Source organism: Platalea leucorodia (genome assembly GCF_965183815.1).
Source record: "Platalea leucorodia genome assembly, chromosome: 8".
Taxonomy (NCBI): domain Eukaryota; kingdom Metazoa; phylum Chordata; class Aves; order Pelecaniformes; family Threskiornithidae; genus Platalea; species Platalea leucorodia.
In genome coordinates this window covers 9,866,311-9,891,505 of record NC_138830.1, presented here as the reverse complement: position 1 = coordinate 9,891,505, position 25,195 = coordinate 9,866,311, and the positions used below count along the sequence as shown (strand labels likewise).

The window sequence follows — 25,195 nt, the reverse complement described above, 5'->3', positions numbered from 1 at the left end:
TTTTTTAACCCCAAGCTCCCCCTTTGCACGGGGAGGAGATGGTCCATGGGTGCGCGGCCGAAGCCCAGCACGGGTCAGCCTGCAGCGGGGCGCGTGGGACGGGAGCTCACTCCTGAGACCACTTCAGCTCTGGCATTGCAGTGACGTTATCTCTGCTGCAGCGACACCTACACAGTGTTCAAGGAGATAAGTGTTTTTTTTAGATTTAAGTAAATTGCTGTAGGAGAAAATGAAATTGGCTGCGTTAATTGGGTCTAGATGTACCCGAGGTCTCGAGCCTTTAAACTCCACGCTTCCCGGCAGTACCGTGGAGGAGCGTGCGGGCTCCAGGAGCATGCTGAACCAGGCAGATGTGTCAGGTTTTCCGAGCAGGTTGCCAAGCTGAAGGCAACAGTAATTAGGCCTGGATTCACCATAGAAAATAATGTGTGTCTGTGCGCGCAGGCGCCTGAGAGCCGGTGCTCCAACATCTGCTGAGTTTGCTTGCAGAGGTGCAGGCGGGATGGCGGCTGCTCCGGGGCTGGCTGTGCGGAACCACCCGCCCTTCCTCCTCCTCGCGATCCCCGAGGGTCCGTGCTCGCCGTCCCAACTGACACTAGCTATTTCGGTGTTGCTTGTGCCATCTGGTTTCCATGGAGGAAGGGTCCTGTCAACTGCACATACTGATAAACACAGCATGATTTACTTGTGAGAAATAAACTCTAGTATTTTTTTTTTTCTGTGGCTCTCTGAGGCTGGAAAAAAAACTCCAAGCAAAAAAAATGTTTCTTCCAGTGTTTGGAAGACTTTATTAGTGCCTGGGCGGCATTCTTGACTTTGTGTGATCGCTTTTGGTTTTCAGTGAAGTCCTTTCCATATATAATTTTATATGGGAATCCCTCAGTGCTTGATACGTAGGCAAAACTCAAACTGACTTTGAGACTTCTTTCACAAGCAGTGAAAAATCAAAGGTAGTGAGTCCGTGATACTGATAATGTAATTATGTGCTTTTCAGCTTTTTGATGCGTAACGGTTGAAAATGTTCTTCTGGGAGTGCAGACACTTGCTGCTATGACAGCCTTGCAGACTGCTTAGAAGAACGTCCCTGGGAAAATATCTTGCTGCTTATCAGCATTTTATTGAGCTCCTGTATTTATGTGCAAATATATTCCATAAATAAATATTTAATGATGTGATTTTCTGTGAAAAGTAGATGCAGCTCTGTTCAATTCTTCTAATTAAATACAGCTAATGGTGGCAACTAAAATATAAGAATTTGAACTTCTTTCACTCATTTTTCTGCATGACTGACAAAATTATTGCTTTGGGTTTGTTTGTTTTGTTTTCTACAACTTCTAAGCATTCTGTCTTTAATCACCATTTATATAAAAATTGCTTCTTCTTAAATCTTTTCAGAAGCTATTTGCCAAATATTCCATTTTTTTGTATAAGACTAGAATTTTAAACTTTCACATTTGGTATTTTTAAATGGCTTTTAGAGGTAAGAGTGAGAATACAAGGAAAATGGTAATCTTTTGTGCTTTTTCCAAAATTCCTTCACTGTGTTGTTGAATTTTGGTAGCTTGCACAGGTGCATTAATGAAAAAGGGGACACCGTGGAGAACTCAAGTAGAGGATAGAGAGGAATCTTCTATGTGAGAAATACTTTGGGAAAGCAGATAAAAATAGCGGAGGTAGACAGTTATGATAAATGTTTTGGGTGTTATGCAAGCCTCTACACTTGCCGTGCAGTGCTCAGAGCATTAATTGGGACAGTGCTGGGGGGCTCGCAGGGGTCAGTGCGGAATCACGGGGTGCTCTCGTCCCGGGAGGTTGAGGGGTGGCTCGGCTGGTGTGCCTATGTGGGCTCGCACCCTCGCCGTCTGCTTGGCAGGGGGACCGCTGCCGTGGCTCTTTTCTGGAAAGAAAATAGGCAAGGAGCTGCAGAATTAGTGCTCAGCGTGTAAGTGGCACCATGAAATGGGCTTGAGCACTTTTTTTGAGTTGGGTTTTCCTATGGCGTCGTTCTTCAAGCTGTTATTTTCAATCGTTTGAAAAATAAGAATGTTTAAAGTAACTCTAATGACAGGGGTATAACCTGAGTCTTTTAGACACTTAAAAAAAATGTCTAAAATCTTTGGTCTACACCTGTGGTCCTTTGACGTGGTAACATTGGTATTTTTATTCTGTTGTAGCAGGCTTTTTGGGAAAAGTGATCCATTTTTACGTTGCATGAATATATAGAGGCTCTTTCTTCTGCAAGGAGAATTAATTGGAATGTGAAGGTTATGTGTTTTTTGATTTGGCACCGGTTGAGCATAAAAAACTTCGCCTACAGAGCGAGCAAAAAGGACACAGTTCGCTTCTCCTTGCTCACGCAGGAGATTGTACTGGAGACCAGACGGCGAGCCCTGTGTGCAGGGCTTTGCTAGGGCGGTGGGAAATGCTGCTGCCTTGGCCTGACCTAAGCGGAGCAGGCTGAGAGAGCAAGTCGCAGGCACGTGTTGTTGGAACAAGAGTGATCCAGCAGCTATTACAACGTGAGACCATGAGGAATCCAAGGGTGATAAAGGCTCCGTGTTCATTCTGCCTCAGAGACGTTCCTTGATTATTCCATGGAAGATGGGAGCTCAGAAATCGTTCAGATAGCTCAGCCATGCAACAGCTGTAGATAAAAACTTAGCAAGGTAGTGGGTTACAACCCGATCCATAACCCAGAAATAAAAATTATTAAAGATCTGACTGGCCAAGCTGGAAACGCCCTGTAGCTACCATTTGCGCTGATGCAGAAGGTGCCACCGTGCTCACTGCACCTTCCAGGGAGGCTGCTGCTTGCTCTTTTTTTAAAATATGATAAGTTTAGTGAGCTCAGGTGATAACAGCCTGTGGGTGATCTTGCTTGCCTTTGTGTGTTACACCAATGGTGCCTCTGAAGCAGTTTTCACTCAGTGGCCCCAGGACCCCGCGCCGGCTGGGGTTTCTGCTGCAGTGCTGGCTGCAGGGCTGCAGGCATGGCAGCATTGCAGCTCCCTCCTGTAAGAGCACAGACCTTCTGGAAGGGCCTTCTTCTGGGTGCTGAGGTAACCAGAAATCTCTTTTTCGTCCTCCTCTAAGTTCATCTTTATTACCCACAGCAAAAGGCTAAAAATGAGAGAAAAGTTGTATGCAAGCACGTACTGAAGCAGTGTTACACCAGCTGGGTCATTCAGGCATCGGGGAATCCACTAACAAAATGACCGTTAGCAAAATTCATCACCAAAGCCAGCTCTTGATGTCATTCCCAGATCCTGACTGCTCCCGAGAAGTGGGAGCTACAGCACAGGAGCTGCTTTTCCCTCTGACTAGTCATAGCCTCCGGAGCCGGGGAGGAAGGCTAGCCTTAAACCCTGTGCGCAGCGCACCGCTGCACCGGGGAGGGTGTCCCCGTTAACTGCATCGCTGCCGTCTGGCGCGCTGGGAGCAGCCTCGCTCAGAAGCCCCTTTGTAATTCACCTCCATCAGTCGCGCCGTTTCTCCTGGCTGAGGTTTTGTGCAGAAGAAGCTGTTCTGAACAAGGGCCGTTAGTGGGCTGTTTTTCATGATTATTGTTAGCTACGTAAGTCTCATGATTCAAGATGAACAAGCATAACAATAAATTACAGCAAATGCTGATTAAAAAATGGTCTCAAAGACATTCTTCACTTCTTTCCTAAAATAAAGCGTAGTCATGGAGGTTTTATTGTTTCTTTTTAGTACTGGTGACTAATTCGGAGCTTTTTCTTGATGTCTGAAGACACGTGTATTTATTTAGCTTTGGTGAGATTGTTCATAATGCAAAATTAATCACATCAATAAGTGTTTCTGTGCTCCTGAGCACTGTATGTGTAGTGATCTCTGCTAAGTCAAGGAAAGCGTCTCCTAAACTTGATTAGTTTTGCTGTAAACGGAAGAATCATTTTGCTCTTACGTTAGTGCCTCAGATGGTGACAGAGCATAGAGAGTTAAAAATTCTGTTCTCTAGGATTTACATTATATATAATAAATAATGAAAATAAATAACAAATAATGAAAATAATAATGAAAAGAAATTATTTTAGATTAATTTTATTTTCTGGTAAGTCGTGTAAGTTTTTACTTTCCTGGAAGGATATGACTGATAAATACAAATTAAATGGAAGGCCAGAATGTATTAAAACATATAAAATACTCTATTTTGGATTTGAGATTCTTTGGGAAACGGAAAGCTTTGAACTGAAACGCAGTCAACTTTTATCTCCTATGTTGTAGCAGATGCTGGAGTAGTTTTCCAGCGCTGCCGTTGCCTGGCAATTCACGTTAGCAGGAGTGGGGCAGTTACACCCTCGCACTAAGCTGGCGATGCTTCACTGCTCTGGGTGTCCCCGGCGTGGCAGTGCTGTGATTGTGGGAGGCTGGGGTGCTTTCGGAGGCGCGGGTCCCCCGGGCCCTTACTCGGGAGGTGCTGCATGGTGGTGTGCTCGGCGCTGCTGTGGTGCCGGCTTGGCGCTGCCATGGGTTTGTCCGGGGCAGTGCTGCTCTCCTTCAGTCCCTACCGCATCAGCAACCCCACTTTCACCCATTCCCATGTAGTTTTCTCATCCTTGGAGAGAAGCATGTGATCGTCACAGCATTGCCACAGCTCACCGTTACTGCGCTGAAGTGACCAGGCCATCGAAACATGAGTTCTAACTTGCTGTCGAAAGCGGAACTTTGCATAACGTGTTCCTCATTATCTGTGTTTGTGTCCCTTTTTGTTTGCCCTCAAGTCAGATGCAAGATGAAGCAACGCACATGATGATAACTTCTGATTGGCCTCGCTAGGAGCATGCCCGTTTATGCAGCAGGCCGTTAGTGGTAAGGTGCCCACGCCGAGTGTTGCTGAAGACGCCCCGGTCCTCCCTGGCAGGCCCCGCTGCGGTGGTCCCCCTCTCCGCAGGGCGAGCAGGGGTGCGTGGCGGTTCAGGGGAGTGGGACAGCGGCGTGTGACCGGGAGTGAGACGACGTGCCGGTTTGGAGCTGGTGATGTGAATGGCCTTTTCTTTTTCTGGTCATTAAGTTCAAATTTAATCTCGCCAATTAATTTGACGTGTGCAAGGATGTGGTGGCTGCATCCAGTCTCCTAGTTCATAATTATTCACATAACAAAGCGATCATCATGTGAATGGGCGAGAGCTTTGAAATCTAGAGTTTGGTGATGGGGGCAAACGTGGGAGAGGGTGCCCAGACTGGGGCAAGTTAGCAAAGCTAAGCGGAGCAACTTGTTGCTTGGAGCAAATGCTATTAGTAATAAATGAATAATAATGTTAGTGCTGACCGTGTATCTGCCGTAATCCATCAGGTGCTCACCATAGTGGTCTCTCAAGACTCAGTTTACCCACTGCTGGGATCCAGCCATTTCTGGGGAAGGAAAAAGCCACCCTTTGCAACCAAGGCCACATGGCAGCTGCTTTAGGAAGGGAAGGGAAAGACAATATATCTGATTTTAAAATTGGGAACTTTTGTAGAGGTAACATGTAGATTTAATTTAGAACCTTAGTAGTAATAAGGTGCCAGTATATTTTCCCTTGCTATACAGTAGATGTTAGGGCATCTGACCTGCAAGAAGCTAGGCTGGGTGTCTGCTGCATCTCACGCGAGTGAGAGCTCCTCAGGGTCACTTTTCCTCCCTGAAACCATCGACATCAGCTGAATTTGATGTTAGAGGGAAACGGTTGCTTCCCTTGCTGAGTCACGGACATTGCTTTTTTCTGTAGCAGTTGTTACCATGGATGATGCTAATAATCATGGGTTTTATATGTATAACATTTTATATATATGCACGTACAGTTAGAAATCACCTGTCAATGTGGGAGTGTTTTTCAGTGATCTTTATTGCCACTGTTACAAGTACCTCCCAGTTTTGAGTCTCAGTTGTGGGACTTGTCCTTAGGTTCGGCATGCGGCTGTGTTCTTGAGGAAAGCACCCAGAAACTGCTGCGTGCGGGGCGTTCTTTATTAATATTCGGTTGATTGATATTAATCAACAGGCACCCCAGCCTGCTGCCACTGAAAAAAGCAGGAGAAATAACACGTAATATAAAGTCACACACGTGCGTGATGCAGGAGAGAGCAGGAAACGTTTTACACGTGAAATGTGCCTTTCTAGTGGCAGGGGACCGTGTGGGGCGGACGATTTGGAGTGACCGACCTGCCGGGCCAGCCATGCTCACACACCCCGTGCTGCCCCAGAGGAGACGCTGGGTTTGGGGGAGACTGATCTTGGTGTGATGCCATTGATGTAGGTCATCTCGCTCCTCCTCTCCTGCATCCCTTGGCTTACGTGCATTTGTAGTTAATCAAACAAAACGTCTTTAATGTGCAAGAGTCTGCTTAATAAATAGCTTTTTACTTTTTAGACAGGTACATGGTTGTTTATGTCTAGTTATGGCCTCTTAAATATCTTTGTATAGAAACTCAGTGTTTAAAATTAATATTCATTAGAACAAGCACATAAGACTGATTTTAATAAAAGAGCTTTTGGTTATTTCAATTCAGTTTGTTTTCTTTTTGAAAAAAACTGCTTCTCGGAGTTTTAAGTTAAATCACTAGATTACTGTTATTTTTAAAGATAAACAACTACTTCTTAGACTTGCGTGGGAAATGTCACTTATTTTGTGGTTGAAATTCCCCTATGCCAGGGTAATACAGAACTTCCTATTTCTAAAATATGTAAATGTTATGGTAAAGGAATTATAGTATGGATATGTTTTTACTACCAGAAACAATATTTGCAACTTCAGTGGTGTGGATGGGTATGTGAATGCTTTGTAATACATAAATCAACGGCAAAATGGATTAAATGCAGAGCGGTCCTTCCTGCCATTTTGTGTCTCTGGCTTAGCAGTTGAAAGAGCAGAATAATAGCCAGTATACACATTGCCTAGTCTAGAGACAGGCACTGACCTTTCCCTATTTTAGTTTATAAATACACATCCACCTAATGCTGTCAGGTAATGTGAATTCTGCATGTCTGAAGTCCCAAATTTTGTAAAGGAGATTGAAATATACCATAGGTTATTAAAAAAAAAATTCAGCAGGCATATTTCTTGACCTTAAAGTTTTTTTAAATTACAGTAATAGTGGTTAATTCATAACCGTGTGCTCTTTAAAGGGGAGAGGGTTTATGAAATTTGCAGTAAAACTTTCTGACTTGAAAATAGCATTACTGTAATTAATCTAAAGTAAGAAAAGATTGGGCTATGGGATTTGTACATCAGTGCCATTGCACTGTTGTTAGAAATTGGTTCACAGTTTGACTAGGGACGTAAATCTTGGACAACTGATTTCAAGGAAATATCTTACGTCTGCACACTGCAGTAACATGTACACAATTGGGGGCACTTACTTTATGATGTTGCCTCTTTTTTCATTATTTATCCAGTTTTCATGAACTGAGTACACTTGGATGTGTTAAATTCAGATGTAATGTCACAGTTAGGTGTTTCTGCTAAAACGGTTTCAGAAACTGTGAAATATATTCAAGATAAAAACACGTCTGATGAGGATCTGCCTAAGAAGCCCACTGAAGTCAGTGGGAGGTTGCATTGCCTTCCCAAGCAACTCTGTTAGAGCTAAAACAGTACAGAAATAACCTTTAAAGCACTACTACTAGTACTACTACTACGAAAACTATGTATATTATGCAAAATATCTGGGTCATAGAAGTAGTGTTGGCAGTTTTTTTACAAATCCGGTGTGGGACTTCCTTAGTAGGTCAATGCTAATATGTGCTTGTAGTTTTACTAAGCTCTGTTAATGTCAGAAGTTGCTGGGCTGGGGCGGGGGGGCTATGAAATACATCTCCAATGGTACAGTGTCGGGGCATTCCCGCTTCAGAGCTGGCTGTTCTGTGCTGCTGCCTTGGCGCTCTGCTTTTTCCCTGATACATGCAGAAGTACAAAATTGAGAGAGGGGTCTGTTTGCTTTTACGTGCTGTCATTTCGGTGTAGTGGGTACGGTTCCTACAGAGGTAGAGTACAAGACCACTTTGGTTTGTTCAGCAGTAGTTTACTAAAGAATATTTTTCTTTAACCAGTCCTTCACTGTTACGTGGCCAAGATGTTAATTAGCTCATTGTTTCTGCTTAATTTTGTGACAGTGCTATAATTATATCCCTCATTGTGCCATGAAGTAATTGCTGTATCTTTTCCAAATTTTATGTTGAGATGCGTTATTGGTAAACTTTGAATTTGGCAGAGGTGTTTTGAAAATACTGTAAGGCAGTCAGTAATTTTTGTATTTCTTTATTTAAAAGACAGCCATTTGGCAATTTCAAGCTTTGAGACCGTACTGTCAATGTAAATAGAATATTGATTTTATTCCATTTCCTGTCTCATTAGAGTCATTGTCATGAGGATGAATTCACGTTGTGTAATTATCTGTTCTTGCTGACAGTTCTCATGTCATTGCGACTGGCGCTTTCAGCTTCCACTTTCTCTGAGCATAAAAATAGCATTCTTCACTGCCATGTTCTTCTTTAGTGTTGTGCTTTTTGCCCGTCCAGCTTTATACATCTCTCTTTCTAAGAGACATGTGTGAATTGAGATACAGAAAACAGGAACGTCCAGCAAACCCAGTTACAGGAAGAGTGAAAACAATGGCTCCTTGGGAACAGTTCCCAGTGCAGTGAGACACTCCTGTTTGGATACCTTGTTTTTGTGTCAGAAACTGGAACAAGAAGAGGAGGAAAAATCTGTCATTAACCTGGCTGTACAACATTTCTTTATAGCAATAACAGGAAGTAATAAAAATTGAACATGTTTAATCAGAACTTAGGAACCGTAGTCACATGGTCCTTTCTGTGTTAGTTTCACTTTCTTGGGCATTTTCAGATAACCTTTCCATTGATTTGTGAAGTTGTTTCTTAATTGTTTTCATTGACCCAGCTCAGCAGACAACTAAGTCATCTCTCTTACCCTCCTAAGGAATGACTTCTCAGTGTTATTTCTCTCTTTTGTCTCTTCTGAGAATCACTTTTTAATTTGCTTTCAATATTTTTAGCTTCATTTTCCTTGTATTCCCAATAATCAGTGAAGGCAAGGTTATGCTTTGTCCAAACCAATGTTGCAACAGTCCCAAGACAAGTAGCAAATACTTGGAAATTTCAAAAGGTGAACTTCAAAAACCACCCGTGGATTAAGAACAGCATTTAGTACTGAATGGCCTACTAGGTGGAATCTGGAAACTGTCAGCCCCCAAATAAATTTTAATTAAATTAAAAAAAAAAAAAAAAAGATTAAAAATCAACTCAGCCCCTTTCCTGTCCTCTCACTATGGTTCTTGCCTCTGGATTTGTTGCAGTCTTTCCTAGCTTACCAGAGACAGCCCAAAGAGACGCATCGCATGTATCTGGTGGTTTGTTTTTTTTTTTTTTTTTTTTTTGCAGACAGCGGTATCCTTTAGTATTTGAGGCTTATTGGGGACTCCTTATTGACTTGGAATATCACAAAAGAATTTCAAAGTGAAGCGAAAATAGTGTATGCAGATAAAAAAATTATAATTCTGTGCTCACATCTTCCTTTATTTAGTGGAGATATTGAAGATATACCTCTGGTTTGAAGTCAGTCTGTATTTTTGCTAGAATGCTATTTTTAAAGCTGACATTTCTGGCTATGTTTTCGGGTAGATAACAAATTCTGACAAAACAATTTTTCTTCAAGTAACTGTGCAGACAAAATATACATCTAGCATTTCTCCACATTCAGAAGATTTACCTCTGAGGCATCACAGCTCCTCTGAGTAATACTTTTCTTTTCGTAGCTGGTAGCCTGAAGAATGAAGGGTGAAATTCAACCTTGTTTAATGCAGTTACAGATATGTCACTGACCTCAACAGGAGCAGGATTTCACTGCGAGTAAGTGGCTAGTCTGACTCCAAATGGAAAACTATTACAAATCTAGGAATAAAACATAGTTTTGTGAGTTTTACCAGGAATATTACTCCTTTCACTACATGTGAGCACAAAAGATAGTTTTCATCTGTTTTCGTTTTGTGTGTTGCCTTCATGCTATCTTTCTTTCCTCATAAGGGGTGACTACTCTTGTAATGAGAGTGAAATTAATTATCTTGTTCTGAAAATGTGGCCTTTAACTTGCTTTGGCTTTAGCACATAAAAGATAGCAATTGCTGCTCTAACTCTTCTTGGTATTTGGAAAAATCAATGCTTGGTATGGATTGTATACCAAACTGATGAACAGGAGAAAATCCCTGCTTAGAGCTGTTTCACAGCTTTGTTGTAGAGAGCTCTTAATGCCTGCATCGGCATCGCCCTCTCCTGAGGGTCTCACGGGGAATAAACTTTCATAACAAAATAACACTCAGAAGTTGTCATTTTGGGCTGTGCAAGAGTGATGGTGGGAGTTAGCGGATACATCTGTCTGTGGGGGACAGCGAGTTGCGGTATGCTTTGGCTGGAGGCCGGGTGATGTGTTTTAGGCGTCCGAAAGCTCTCTGACCTGAAGGGCAGTCCCACACGAGGTGCCCAGGTGGGCCTGCTGGCATGTGGCCGTGGGCAGGCGGCATCGTGATGTCCGGGGATATTGTTCTGCGCTTTCAAATCTCTTGGTGCTAACCCATTGCGGCTGGGTTGCCTCGCACAGGTGGGAGAACCAAACTTGTTTGCCCGAGCACTTGTTACAGGACGAGTTTTCAAGACCCGAGCCTCTGCTGTATCCCCAAGGGCTGATCAGTAGTGACTGCTGGCACGGGATGACGCTGACTTCTGACTTTCAGGCAGTTGAAGCAAATGAATATCTGTGTTTACCAAGAAGACACCTAGCTGTTAACTTGTGCTTGCAAGTAATTATGCACAGTTGTTTGTCTCCTGCTAGCAGGGATTAAGAATGTGGGCATGATTAGAAGAGTCCTGGCAAGGAAACCATGGTGCCTGTTATAATCTTATTAGCTGTATTAGGTGTGCTTTACTTCTCCTGTAGTTTGTTGTTATAATCACTTAGTCCCTGGAAAAAGACTCCTCGTAGATTTTCCTCCTCTATTGGTTTGCATCCGCGCTGACCAGCATCACTTCCCAAGATGCGTTTCTGATGACAGCGTCAGCGATGCTGCTGTGGGGGTGGGGGTGGCAGGACATACGAAGATTATGGAGCAGTGTCTTTAGAAAGACAGGGATGTGAGCAACCTTCCCCCTAAAGGCGGGGGGGGGGCGGGATGCTGCTGAGGGTTGCAGTGCTGGCAGGAGAAGTCCTCTTGCCCACGGTCTCCGGTGTCCCGCAGCGGGCTGTGGGCGCTGTTGCGAGGGCCCCTCTGCTCTGCGCTCCAGGCTGCTCTTTTGAGATGTCCAGGCTGGCACAAGAGTTATGATTTATTATAGAGTTATATTTACACACGGCACCAGACTTCTGTGGCAAAGCCGGGCTCCTGAAACTTGTCTCAAGGAAACGCCCATTCCACCTTGGCACCTGAGGGGAAAGGTTTACCCTCTCGTTTCTGGATGTTAAAGGCCTGGGTGGTTTTTTTAAGTGTATGATGTTTATCCCGAAGCTTGCAGTTCACCTGCAGGACGTTGACGGGAGGAAACAAGCAGAGTGCTGCGTAATCGTTCTCTGCGGGAAGGGGCAGCGGCACAGGTGCGGGCACGTTATTTCCCGAGGTCTCGGATGAACACGGATCCAGGCTGGTTTGCGGTGACCCCAGGCTGGCTCTGCATGAGTGACCGGGCCACAGGCGAGCGCACGGTTATCTCGGGCAGCCAGCTGCGGCCCCGGGGCCGAGCCGGTCCTGTGAATCAGCGGCGTTTCGGCTCTGTCCTTAAGAGAAGCAAGCGCGGGCGCCCGGGGGAGCGGAGGGGTCGCGCCGGCCGTGCCGCTGCCTGACCCCGGGCGGTAACGACCGGGCGGTAACGCGGCGTTGTCACGGGCTCCCGGCGGGGCGGCGGGCCCGGCTTCCCGCCTCCCTTCGGCCGCGCCGCTTCCGTGCGGGGAGCCCGTACCTGCGGGCCGGCGAGGCGGGGGGGGGACGGGACGGGACCGCGCTGGGCGGGGCGGCGGCGGCGCGCAGGCGGGCGGGTCAGCGGACGGTACCATTCCCCGCGCCGGGCGTGGGCGCTCCGGCGGCGGCGGCGCGATGGTCCGTCCCCCTCGCTGCATGTCGGGTAGAGCCCGGGCCCACACGCCCGTCCTCCGGCGGCCGGGCGAGCCCCGTCGGGCGGGCGCGCTCGGCGCTCCGGGCAGCGCAGCCAGCGTCTGACAGGCGCGACCTTTCATAAGACGGCCCCCGCCATTGGCTTCCTGCCCGGAATATCGCTGCAACGCTATCTGCGATTGGCTCGCTCCCGATCATGCCTGGCTCCGCACGGGGAAGCGGCCCCTCTCCTCGCAGCCCGGCGGCGGCTGGCGTGAGTGCCCTGCGCGGGGCGGCGGCGGCGGCTCCGCGGGACACCCCGAAATGCCGCCCGGTGAATTGTAACGTGTCTCTTCTCTCTACAGGTTGGTACTAAGAAGTGCCTTTCCTGACGTCTCTGCTGCTTGGGACCGCTTCTAGAGCAGCCGCTGCTTTTTGCCTTGCTTGCTGCCAGCTAGACTGCGACGACAGCGCATCCGCCCGCCACCTCTAGCCAGACACCCCCACTGCCACCCAAAACCGAGAGAAAGGCGCTATCGGGCCTTGCCGTAGGCTGCTTTACTGTAAAAATAAAAGTTTGCTGAGAAGGTCAGATATCTTCTGCCCGAAAATCAAGGAGAGGAGGAAAAAAAAAAAAAAAAAATCCAATCTCGATCGTTGCTCTAAACTGCTGCATCTGTCTATGCCAAACTAATCGATACCGATTGCACCACAAAACCCCCGTTGCAAATTCAGCTGCGTGGAGATTACCTTTCAGACAACTTTACTGAAAGCAGCTTGGAAATCCCGTGTCAGAGGGTCTGCCACGTTTTCATGCTTGCATTGTGGGCTCCGGTTGGCACTCAGGATGGGTTACTGAGCGCACGAGGCTAGTCCCGGGCCACACTTTTTAACGTTCACCTTGCTGGTAATCCTAGCATTTCGCTAAGTACGAAACCTCTGTCGATTAACAGTGTCACGCTGTGAACTCCTGGTGGCACATCTTTTCCTTGAGATTGCGGCCACCCAATTTTACATGTACTTTTAAAATAGGGAGTGGGGGAAAAAAAAAAAGTATTCTGGAGGTGGCGCTTTCATCATTTCCAGTTTATCAGTTCAGCTACTCGTTTGTCCGTTTTATTGGAAATTTTAACTACCTGTAAAATCTAAAGATGGCTGTTAGTGTCACGCCGATTCGGGACACAAAATGGCTAACGCTGGAAGTGTGTAGGGAGTTCCAAAGAGGGACTTGCTCACGACCAGACACGGAATGTAAATTTGCACACCCATCGAAAAGCTGCCAAGTTGAAAATGGACGCGTAATCGCCTGCTTTGATTCATTGAAAGTGAGTAAATGTTATATTATTTTCAAGGATATACATACAGTTAATGAAAGAAGCAGTCGTAGCCAGAGAAACCCTGCAGCCCGAAAGGGAGCAATTGCTGGCTGCCAGCAGTGGGATGTTTTGCTGCTTTTATTTTATTGATGCTTGTTGATTTGTTTTGCTGTTTTCCTCAGGGGAAGGGGAAGGATAGGGGGAATGAAGGGAAAATACGCCTGGCAGGGCTCCGATCCTCTGGTATGGCTACAGCGACTGGTTCTTTGCCTCCAAATTATTCTGTGCTTGTAGCTGGAATAAAGGGCACTTCACGTAGAAACAGCAAAGTCACTGTAAGGATTCTTTGTTTTTAATAGCACAAACCACGTAAGCAATATGAGGATTTGTTTCCATCTCGTAACTACCAGTGGGTTGTTGGTGTCTCTGGACAGCTGATGGTGAATCTTAGAAGAGTGTTTTCCTCCCTAGGTTATTTGGGTGCCTGTGAGCACCCTGCTTGTATTTCTGTGTTTGGGACTGCTGTGGTTATCCTGTCTTTTTCACAAATGCACTTGCTGAAGGGAAGGACAACGCTTAGCAGAAGGCAAGGTGCCTCTAGACATGCAAGCAGGGCTGTAGCAGAGAGGCGACAGCCTCACTGTGGATTTTAGGAGGCATATCTGAGTTAGGCGCTGTAAATGTATGGCTGCTGTTTTACTGTAGCTGTAGTTTCAGTAATAGATTAGATATTAAACGTGTGGATCCCAGCACCTTCCCTTTTCTATGAATTAAATAATCTTAACATTTAAAATACTCATCCCACAAACAGTACAGAATTAATTCAGTAGAGTCATAAAAAAATCGAAAGTTGGGACACAGAAATATATCTCTCAGTTTTTTCTACAGCATAATTCTCTCTTCTTGGGACCAAATCCCGGGAAGCGGAGCAGAGCCCGGGTGCGTTGGTTGGCTCATGGCAGAGACGTGCTCTGGGGAGGGAGTTGTAGCTGTAACCAGCTACTGCAGGTCGCCTGTGCAGCCAGGCCCCGGTCGCAGCGGGAGCTGGGCAGGAAGTGGGTTTGTAGCGGTTTGATATAAATCCTGCAGCGCTCCTGAGTTTAAAAACGTGTCTTGTCACAGATCAGGGTAGGGGGTGAACCTTTAAAATGCTCTCGGGCCCGAAATACCCAGCCCCACCGCCCCCAGCCATGTTTTAACTTACGGACATTGAAATGCTTTTGTTTGTGTTTTTCAAATTTATTTTAAAATTACAGTAATTGTAATGCATGTGGGGGGGGGGAGAAAAATTCATTTTAAACCATGGAAATAAAATGTTTCTATGCGTTAAAAACATGTTGGAGTTAGGAGCAGCGCCAGGGGCCGCCAGCGCCGATGGGGAGTCCCAGCCCCGAGGCGTCGCCCTCAGCAGCGGAGCGGCCCAGCGCCTCTGCCCGCCATGGCCACCGCCCCTGGGCGGCAGCGAGCCCCCCTGGTGCTTCCTCTTCGCGACGAGGCATGGCACGGTGTGCGTGGCGCGGGCCAGCCGCCGCTGGGAGGAAGCTGCACCGCGGACCCCACCACAGCCGCCCCGCCGGTGCGTTGGCGGAGGCTGCGCGGCCTGCCGTGGCGCTGCGCCCATGGCGGCATACCTGCCGGAAACGCAGGCCTGGCCTTGGAGGCTTCAACCTGCCTCTGTGTGAGAGGGTGTGAGAGTGAAGACGTATTTACTGGTAAAATAGCACCTGCGGTATCCCCCGGGTTAATTTCCCACTGAACTGGTATTGGATCGCACGGCGCACTGCAGTCGCAGCGGCCTTACTCCGCTGGCCTTGCGCTTTTCAGAGCGAGGATCCAACTGAAAAGGTTGAAACAAGACACCAGAGTTAATTGGACCTGAATCCCCTTGCTATGGGAGGCATCACCTGAGTTCGCTGTACATCCGCGTCCTCCACTCAGATATCTGACGGCCATGGTCGTTGGAAGCTCCCTAAAATCTCGGTGCTGGATGAGGAGGCCAGCGGCGCTGGAGCCGGAGCAGCGGTGTGGGCTTGGGTCTGGATGAGGGACAAAATGGGGACGGGCCAGGCTTCCCCAGCCCTGGCGGCACGGCTGGCTCTTCTGTTGCCATCACCAGGGCTCTTCCATTTCCTTTTTTAATGAAGGAGATAATTACCACCTTTGTAAAGAGCTGCAAGGTCTGTGATAAGAACTGTAGGTAACATTACAGCATTATTACATTGCTTCAAAATACCCTGTTGAAAAGAGTCTTCTGTTGCCCATGTGAAGTCAACGCAGCAGCCGGGCTGTAAGCTGGGAAGGAATCTGCTATTTAAAAATACACTGCTTACCAGATGTGTTTACTTGTGTTCATGCTAAAAGGTTTACTTGTGGCTGAGGTGCTTCCTCCATGTGCTGTGTGCTGGAGAGGCTCCCAGGGGATCCAGTGGATCCCCTCGCTGCAGCCTGGGGAGCAGGGCTGGGTCGTGTTGCTGCCGCTGCCAGACGAAGCGGAGCTGCTTGCGTGGTGGGTTCTTTTTTTGTTTTTTTGGTTTGTTTTTTTTTTTGTCCTTTTTAAAATTTATTTTTAGTGAAAAAGCTTCTATAATGTATGAAAATACCTTTGGTAAACAGAAAATGGAATATCTCTTCATTGAGTTCCCTGTCCAGTCCACATGGTAGAAAAGCAGTTACTCAGTTTTGGTTTTGTTTCACATCTTGTCAATTTTTGTGTGTGCTAAGCTAAACAAGCACTAGTTACTTTGTTACATTTTCTGCAATATCACAAACTTTAGGTGTTTACACAAAAACAATTTAGGGAAATGTTATACCACATTTGTCTAGACCCTGTAAGGTCCGTTAATAGCTTATGAAAGAGAAAAAAAGATTTTTTGACTGGGACATTCAAAAGTAATTTTTAATATTTCAATAATTCAGTGTGGATATAATGTCCTTGCTCTTTACTAAAATAGCAGTACACCTAAAAATTGACCTTAATATTAAAATACTTGATTTCTTATAAATGTATGTAATATTAGTATTAACTGAACAGCTATTCTTGCGTTGTCTCTTGGACATAAGACAGGTATTTAGTCACTGAATTTTTCTTTACAAACTATGAATGCATCTTTCACTCATAGCACTCCCAAGAATTAGTGTTAATGTGTCTTAGAAAAAATGCTCTGTATTAGCTGACATCAGGCAGGTGTGTGTTAGTGCTGCAGAGAGCTGCAGCCCCCGATAGCGATACTTGCTCATGAGCTGGAGATGGCCGGTGTGCTCTGCTATATTTAGAACATAAACAGGCAAAGCGAATACTTTCTGAGGGGACCCCGTGAAATGGCAGTACCCTTCAGCTCTGTCCAGCAGACTTTGGCCTCCGTCCCAGGTGTCCTCCGCGGATGTTGTGCAGGGACAGAGCACACGGAGCTCACAGCCAGCCACAAGCAAGTACGACTCATCTGGTCTGCTCGTAGGAGGTAAAAATAGATTTCAGAAGTGGAACTTTCAGCTTGGGTAAAATTCTCCCCCCGCCCCCCACGTGAAATGAAAGCAAAAACTGTATATGTAGGTCTAGAGCAAAAATAGAGGGGCATCTACTCCCACAAGCTCTCCTCCATGTTGTGTTGCCAGCCGCAGGTACCGTGTTGGCATTTGCAGGGGCTGCTTGCGGAACTGTGGCACTGCAGCGTTGATCTCCGGACACGTGTCATTTGTTGGGAAACACGTCCTGTGTGTGCACCTTACGGGTTCTTTCTTAATTCTGAATTGGTAACAAACAGCAGTTGTTACATGTTAATTAGAAATGCGGGGGAGAAAAAAGAAGATGCATACATTTCTGTGACCTCGAGGAGGTAGTGCAAGGAAGAGGTCAGGGCCATGTCAATCAGAGCAAGATTTTATCATCCCTCTGTTGAATACCCTGCTTCATAATTAGTCCTAATGAAATCTGCAAGGCTGTCCTTAGGGTAGTGCATTAATCAAGATAAATGCGTGTGGGATAATGTAGCCCTTAGATGTTAGGAGGATAATTTTAAAACAAGAATGATTATGTAGTATATTCAAATTGTGCGCTCGAGTGGCTGAGTCAGCTCCAGCTCTGGCTCTGCGTTGTTCAAATGCTGTAGGATTTTTTTCCTAAATTTGGATGCCTAGAAGCCTGTTAAACTGTCTACAGCAAAAATAAGCTCTTGAGTTCCTAAATCAGGAAACCAGTTTGCAACAGAAATGAGATTTTTCGCATAATTTTAAAACATTTTTCTTCATTTTTTGCTTGGAAAAATACGCCTAAGTAGGATTCATTTTTGAAATTACATTAACTTCATCAGATGTTCCGATAGATGAGTCATCTGACGTTTCCTGAAAATTGAGATAAAGATGTCTTAACAATAGGGAGATGGATGTCAAATGCAAATCTTGTGGGAGGCTGCAGATGCGCTGAGGACACCCCATCAGCCTGCCTGCAGCTTGTCTGTGCGCGCCACATCCTTTGGCTGCCACAGTGTCTTTCCTAGCCATATATTTTTGAAAGTATAAAAACAATGGGGAAGAAAGTGGGGAAAGGGTGATGTGGACTCAGACTGTCTTTTCTGTAGCGCTGCCTGGTTGCGGTCAGTGCTGCTGTTAGTCGGTGCTTCTCCACTGCAGTCGGTGGGCTTTCTGCAGGGTGCAAACTGTTGTGATCCAAAACATGCCGGTTCTAACTGAGCTGAACTTCACATGATTTCAGTGGGCTCGGTAACAGTGCAGGCTTTGGGCTGAATCACAGTTTATCCCTTTGGAGCTAATGTTCACTACGGGCACTGCAGCTTTCAAATAAATTTTTGCTCTCTTAAGTTATGGTTCTGCTAAGGCAGCTACTTCATGCTTGAGTTGGATGTCCTCATGAAGTGTAAAAGCTTTTTCCTGCTCTTCCTTCAACAGCTGAAAAGTCTTGGAACTTTCACATTTCTCTGCTTTTTTGAAATTCTAAGAAAAAGCTAGAGACTAGAAGTTCACATCTTTTCACTGATGATGTCTGAGTTTGAAGCTCTGGTGCCTTGTGTCTAAGATCGTCCAGTACATAGTATGTTAGTATTTTATCTTCTGTTGTAGAAGTACTTATTTTTCAAAAATGAAACTGCTGAACTCTGTAAAAGTGACATGCCACTTTTTACTGAGAAGCCTTAAAAATATATAAGTGCATTATTATTATTATTAGAGACGAACTCAGTGAGCACCTTATTTCTACCGCCTCAGAGAGGTAATTGTTAATTGTTCAAATCTCTCTACTTTGTCACTTCAAAAAATAATGATTTTTTTGACTTGTCGTTCCCCTTCGTGTTATGATTACCTAAGGGTGTAAAGTAACAGCCTTATTTATTTATTTTGATACAGAGAAAAGAAAATCATGGTAAGAGTATTTCACTAACAATGTGAGAATGGCAGCTCATTGGCTCTGTCAGTCCTTTAATTAAGGCAGAAGAAAAATCCAGGAACATAGTTACAGAACAGTTTAGCAAGTGACTCTCTAGTAGTTTTAACTTCGGGGTGTACAGCATCACTTGAGTGCGAGGCAATAACAGCATTCAGGGAGCAGAGGTGAGGTTTGGCTCGGGGGCTGGGAGGCAGATGGAGACACATCTGATTCCAAGGAAAATCATAAAGCAGTAACCCTTGGAAAAAAAAATGAAAATATAAACAGTGTTCAAATTCCTAAGATCTGATTTGCCATTTTTCTCCTCTTCAGCCTGTGCGTCTGCCAGTAGGCAGAGCTCCAGAAGAGGAAGCAAAGGGAAAGTGGCAAATACATTGGGAAAATGGTGCAATTGTTAGGCTGAGTGGCAAATAGTCCATTAAAAAACCAAACAATCGAAACCATGCATGTTCCTCTGTGGGAATATAAATGGCATTTTGAAATCTTATCAGATATTCAGACAAAAGACTTATGGCTCACTGTGGTGTTCAGAGTTCATATTACAGTTTCAGCTCTACATCTGCAGCAAGAAATTTAAAAAAATTAAAACATTGCATTGCAGCATTTGCACTGTCCTTTTTTTAGAGGCTGTACATAATAGAAACCAGCGTGGGTTTCTGTTACGTACGGTCAGGAGCTCTGCTGTGTACAGTCAAAATCAGTAAAATTCTGACCTGATTTTCAGGTAAAATTTAAAGAGGCAATAAAATAAGAAAACCTCATGTCAAGAATAATCAGTCATTTGTCCCAAATCCTCAAATGAGTGGTCAGAAGCAGCCTGTGAGGCCTCTCTCCTTCCTGGGATGACCCCAAGTCTCTGTTGCTCTGTTTTTCTGAATACAGATGCCTTGTTGCCAAGGTTCACTCTAAAATTTGTTGGAAGCAACAAATTGCATTCAAGACCAAATGATCACATCTGTTTTTTGACTTTGGAGAAGCATTAACATTTCTTCGTTGGGACTGCATAGCCTTGTTCGCCCAACAGGATACCATTTAGGAAGTACTGCCCTGACTGCTTCTTAGATGTCTGTGCTTCACATCAGGAATAGCTCCTGTGTTGGGGCTGTCTCTAATGTCTGAGAATGGCCAGTCTTCTAGGGAAGAAATCTCAAAGCCAAGGCAAGTCTGCTGCCCTCCTACCAATTCTGTCAGATTGTGAAAACCCTCTTAAGAGAAAAACCAGCATTGTTTTGGGGGCGATTAGTAATGGACACCTCTTTAATCCTCTCTCTGTTTTCTTGTGCTTCCTTCTGTGCCGCGTTGTTTTTTCCCCATGGGTTGGTGATGGATGCGTGGGGCCGGGCTCGGTGGAGAGCTGGGCCCCTGCTCTCCCTGTTGCGCAGCAGCGTTCTCGCCCTGGGAACCAGCTCCCAGCGTGGTCCCGCTGCTGGTTGGGGTCTAGACTTGGGGAGGGCAGCAGCGCCCCATACTCGAGCACAGGCTTGGGGCAGAGAAGGCTTTGGCGAAGAGCAATTAAAAAGTATTCCTGTGTATCCTACATCTTTCCACTGCTCTGTGTTGCTTTCAAAGGGAACAAAAGACAGAGAAAGCAGAGTCCGGTGCCCACTGGAGCACCTTCAAGGGGGGAGCACTGCCTGAGGCGTCAGGTGAGCTCTCCCGTTCTGAGGGCCAGGATCCAGGATCCCAGACAACGTGCAATTTCAGTGACACTAATTGCTTGATTTCATCCACTGATTGCCTCGCTGTGTGTTTCCTCCCACCGGGACTGTGTTACAATGCTTGGGGGAAATTAGTCTTTAAAGGATATGAAGCCACCTCACTGAGTCTCTGTCTTGCCGGCTGTGCTAATTGGCGTGCTTGCTGGCAGCCTTAATCGCGAGGGACTGGACTTGTACAGGTGAATCTGTCTGCAAGCAGCACAGTGGCAGCTGGTCCCTGCTCGCCTGACTGTGCGAGCCCCACGTGATGGCTGGGGGATCCAGGCTTTTAGTTTCTTCATCCAGGGCTGCACAGCAGCACTTAAATTAGTTCCTGTACAAAATAACAAGAGAGATGCTTTTATTCTGATCTAGAGTTCTGTCTTTTTCCTTAATTTGCACAGTGCCACTTGAAGGGCTGCTGCTATTGAAATAAGATTGAAGTAAACACTGAATTGTAATATACTGAAACACAGGATTATGCAAATAAGAAAACCTTTTTGGGGTTCATGTTTGACTTTATTGAAATATTTATAACATACCCTCTTCGTTAAGCAATATCTAATTATTTAACTGATCCAAAATACTGGTTGAGGTAGTTGGAAGCAGCTCCAAGATTTTGATCAAATAGAGGAAAATACTAACATCTGATAAAGTGTATTTTTTTTAAAGAGGAATAATAAATCCAGCTACTTCATCTGCAGGGTGTAGTGGTGCTGGAGTGCTTCACATCAGCAATGGCAAGCTGTGGGATGCAGCAGCTTTGTGAGCTCCTGCTGCATTAGTAGCAGCAATGTAGGAGACCTCGAAGGACCACTGCTTCATGTGATCCCACCAGAAGCTGCACTGGAAACCAGTTGCATACCGCGGCAATGCTGGTTTGAGCTCCAGGAGCTCCGGTGTGTCCTGTTGGGAGCTGCCCCCGCTCCACCCCTGCAGGGGTGAGGGGCTAGCAGGGTCGTGGCAGAGGGGTCCGGCGCGTGCCTCCTGCCCAGCCGGGTCTGTCGTCTGTCCGCAGGCGGGCAGCAGGGTTTCCCGAGGTGCAGCACTACTACAGAAGTGATGAGTGCCATCGCGGGCGTTGCCGCCCCGGGTGTCTGTGTGTCCAGCCTGGAGCCGACATCTGCTCTGTGACAGAGAAACGGAGCTGTGTTCCGTGTGCACTGCCTCGAGAGGTGGTGTCCCTGCTTCAGAGTGAATAGAGACATTCCTGGATGTTACAGATACATTGATGTGGTAAACAGGATCTGTTTCCTCAGATTGCATTTTTTAATATCCCAGTCACTGCATAAACTTCCCGGTTGATTAAAGTGCTAAAGTCAGCAGCCTTTTGCACCCCAATGCACTTTGACTGCCAGCTATCAACTCTGGAGATCCTGAAAAGTTCTCTCGCTTTTCAGAGACAGGATGCTGGGAACAGTAGTGCTGCTCCGATGAGAAAATGCTGATACTGTAGAAGTTTGCTCAAAGGCTGCTGAAGAGTGATGGTGCTTTAGCAGGAGGGTTTGAAGGGGCCGGCTGGGGTAGCGGGTTTGGATCAAGCTTGGATCTCAAGAGCACTTCAAGTCCCGTGAAGTTCCTGGAAAGACTCTCTTCTGCTCCAGATTCCTTTGGACCATTCCTAACTTGGCAAAATAGTACAGAGAGTTAGTGAAAAAGGAAGAGACTACTATTTGAAGAAGGGAGCAGTTTTTTGAGGAAACAAAGCTGTTTACTTTTTGTCGGCGTGATTTCACTGAAGTTGAATGGAATGGTTTCCAGGCTTAAATATAAACATAAATAATTGTAAGATTGAGATTTAAATTTGCAAAAGAGGAATGGCAGAGTATGGAAATTGTCCTTCATGTATGTGCACACTGTCCATCCTGCTGTGCCGGCTGCATGGGAAGGCACGTGTCCTTATGTGCCCAAGGGGCCAGGAGGCGGCCAACGTAGAGAAGGGTCTGTGGGGACGCATTTTGGATCACAATGTGAAGAGGGGGCTGTGGGAGGTGGGTAGCTCTGAGGCCCCCTCAGTTGAGGGAGGTGCCTGTGGGACCAGTAGGACCAAACGCTCTGTTGAACCCGAGATGGAAGATGGCGGCTTATGGCTGGGGCAGATCACGGGCAAGAGTCAGCTCAGGTACAAGGGTTCTGCAGCGTACCTGGGGAGCAGGATCATTTGTTTGTGGACGCACTGAAAAAAATACAATCCAGGAGCAGCCATGCCAACCCAGAGTAGCTGCAGGTGTAGTAGGTAACGACTGCTTTGCAGGAGTAAAGGTCATTGCTTTCTGCTCTTAAGTCTTTCCTATTTCGTGGTGATGGATTGAGTTGCTGTCCAAAGGAAGTACCCACCCGCTGAACTTCAGGGGCATCGGAAGCCCTATGGCATTTTAGCTCCTAGCAATATTAATGCTTCTTCAATTTCCAGCTTTTCCAGCGTTGTTTTCCCTTTCCCTGTCCTTTCTCTAGACGTACATCCTTTTAAAAACATCCTCGGTCTTGAAAGTGCAAATGCAAGCTGATCATAAACATTACTAGGCTAAGATTGCAAGAAGGCGCAAGAGTGAATTTTAACAAATTTGACTAGTGCAAGCTTTATACGTGCTGGGGAGAGATCTAAGGAATAACCATGTGTAAAAGTGTGCAAGTGAGCAAGCAGAGTTCCATGATGAATTTATAACAGTGGTTACACTCTACGAGCACAGACTGATAACCCATTGCAGAAGTGAATTTCTTTATCCTGATGGGATTCAGGCTAAAATCCTGTGCGATTTCAGTGCTAGTCTTCTCTATGGGGTGAGGGAGAGGTTGCACATTTATTTTGAGAGAAGTCTTTCCAGCCTTGATTGGCCCACAGAGAGGTTTTTCACTTCACAGGAGCCTGGCAGATTTTTAGCTCTGTGTAGTAGCTAGCATAGCAGTGTCAAGAACAGTGCATGTTTTTTCTTCGTTCGTTAATGTAGTATGCACGTTTAACTGAAGTCTTTTGAAAACAACAGACAAGAAAATGGTCTTCTGTGAAATGTTTTCTGGGACCTTGAGACTCACTATAAACTGACATTGGTGAAGCAAATACTTGGACAAAAAAAAAATTGTACACTTGGTCCTGCTCTTTGAGCAGAATTCAGCTGTCAGCGTGCAGCAGCTCTGCGTTCAGAGCACGTTGTACAGCTGGAGACAGGGCGAGCTGAAGCTGGGCAGGCTGCGCGGCTCTTCTGTCACTGCCTGTTTTCTACGGTGGAATTGGGGTTTAGAGCCAGCTTTTAGTGGTTAAATTGTGTCTATAATTCAGCTTTGTGGTGGTAGGGCGCGTTTAACATATCCGTGCTTGTCCAGTACCCTGGTAAAATCTTCCCTGCAATGAACTGAGTTAAGAGACAACTCAGATTTATGCAGTAATTGCAACTGAACAGACATACAGGCAAGTTAGGAAAAACCCTGATTGGGCAAACTGAATGATTAAAGATTTCACACTCAAACTAGACGCTCCTTGACGGAAACAGGAGTCAGTTCTTTGTTTTTATCATGTTGTTATTTATTCCTGTTCTTTATTGAACGCTGAGGCTGCGCCTGGTGTTTCATGGAGCAGAGCAAGATGTTTCCCTTGCACAAGGCATGCAGGTAGTGGATGGCTGCATACCCATGCATATATATGGTGGCTTTATTGCAAAGTGAAGTACCTTAAAATGCAAAGTTCTTTTTGATAGTGGAGCGCAAGGAATTGTTTTGTTAAAAAAAAAAGTAATTTGTGATTTAAATATTTCCAGTTGATGCTGGGGGGGGGGCTTGTGGTGAGGTTTGTCAGTCAGGGGAATTTCTCACTTGGCCAAGGACCAAGCGTTTGTTGCACAGAAGTGAATGTGCATGGAGCTGCAAACTGGCAAAATATGCCTGCAGCAAAAGGGTAAGCACACTGTAGCCAGAACTATGTATTTTAATCTTGTTCTGTGGCTGGACTGAACAGGAGGGAAAAAAAGGATATTTTAGGGAAGTAGTACCCTGCAGCTTCAGTTAAAGCTGGCTTTTTTGGAAATGATTATAAACTCTTGGGAGCACTAGTTAAAAGGGTCTCCAGACTGTAAAGTCAACTCGGCTTTTCATTGCATTGAAAGTAAAACTATCTGCGCTTTCCTACTGGTCCTTGCAAAGGTAGTATCAGTATAGGATTGGATGATAGTTTAAAATACCGCTGGAAAAAGTGTTTAGAAGCATTTAAATGTTTCTCTCCCCCCCCCCCCCCCCCAACTTACTTGTAACAACTTGTTTGCAAGTTGTATTTTGTGTTCAGAAAACATTCTTAGTGTTGATTTCATCAATGTGCAAACAGAGCAGTGAACACACAGGTGCAATTTCTGCTCTCTCCCCTGTGAAAGCACACAATATATGGAGCAGTATTTGTGCTGAGGGGAGATAAATTTGCAAGGAAGTTATTGAACTCTTTAGGAAGAATAAACCTGAAGGCATATAACAATGTGGCAACGTTGGTGAGAGATTCACTTTTCTGCATGCAATTGTTAAATAAGCCTAATGGCAACAAAGCAACTAAAATATATGTTAAATATAAGGAAATTGATGTGCTAAGCAAGGATCAGTTTCAAAATGTAGAATAAGGTATTACTCGAGGCCTGAAACGAAGAGGGAGGGGAAGAGCAAGACGGAAGCGCAGCCGGTGCGAGCCGGCAGCCCGGGCAGTGGGGTCTGTCAGCTGG

At 45.7% G+C, this 25,195-nt stretch overlaps 1 protein-coding gene across 28 annotated transcripts in view; it reads left to right on the top strand.

Moving 5' to 3' along the window:
- MBNL1 (muscleblind like splicing regulator 1) overlaps positions 1 to 25,195 on the top strand; it is a 112,025-nt gene that overhangs the window by 16,684 nt on the left and 70,146 nt on the right. For 3 of the 28 annotated variants that reach the window (XM_082320627.1, XM_082320626.1, XM_082320615.1), the window contains exon 2: positions 12,459 to 13,418. The exons of 4 other annotated variants lie outside the window; for them this stretch is intronic. In XM_082320627.1, the coding sequence (XP_082176753.1) occupies positions 13,245 to 13,418 (174 nt within the window). In that variant the 5' untranslated portion in view covers positions 12,459 to 13,244. Of the gene's footprint in view, positions 1 to 12,111; positions 12,368 to 12,387; positions 13,419 to 25,195 lie in introns of those variants that run through there. 21 more of the 28 variants (XM_082320617.1, XM_082320612.1, XM_082320607.1 and 18 more) reach the window with 16 other exon arrangements.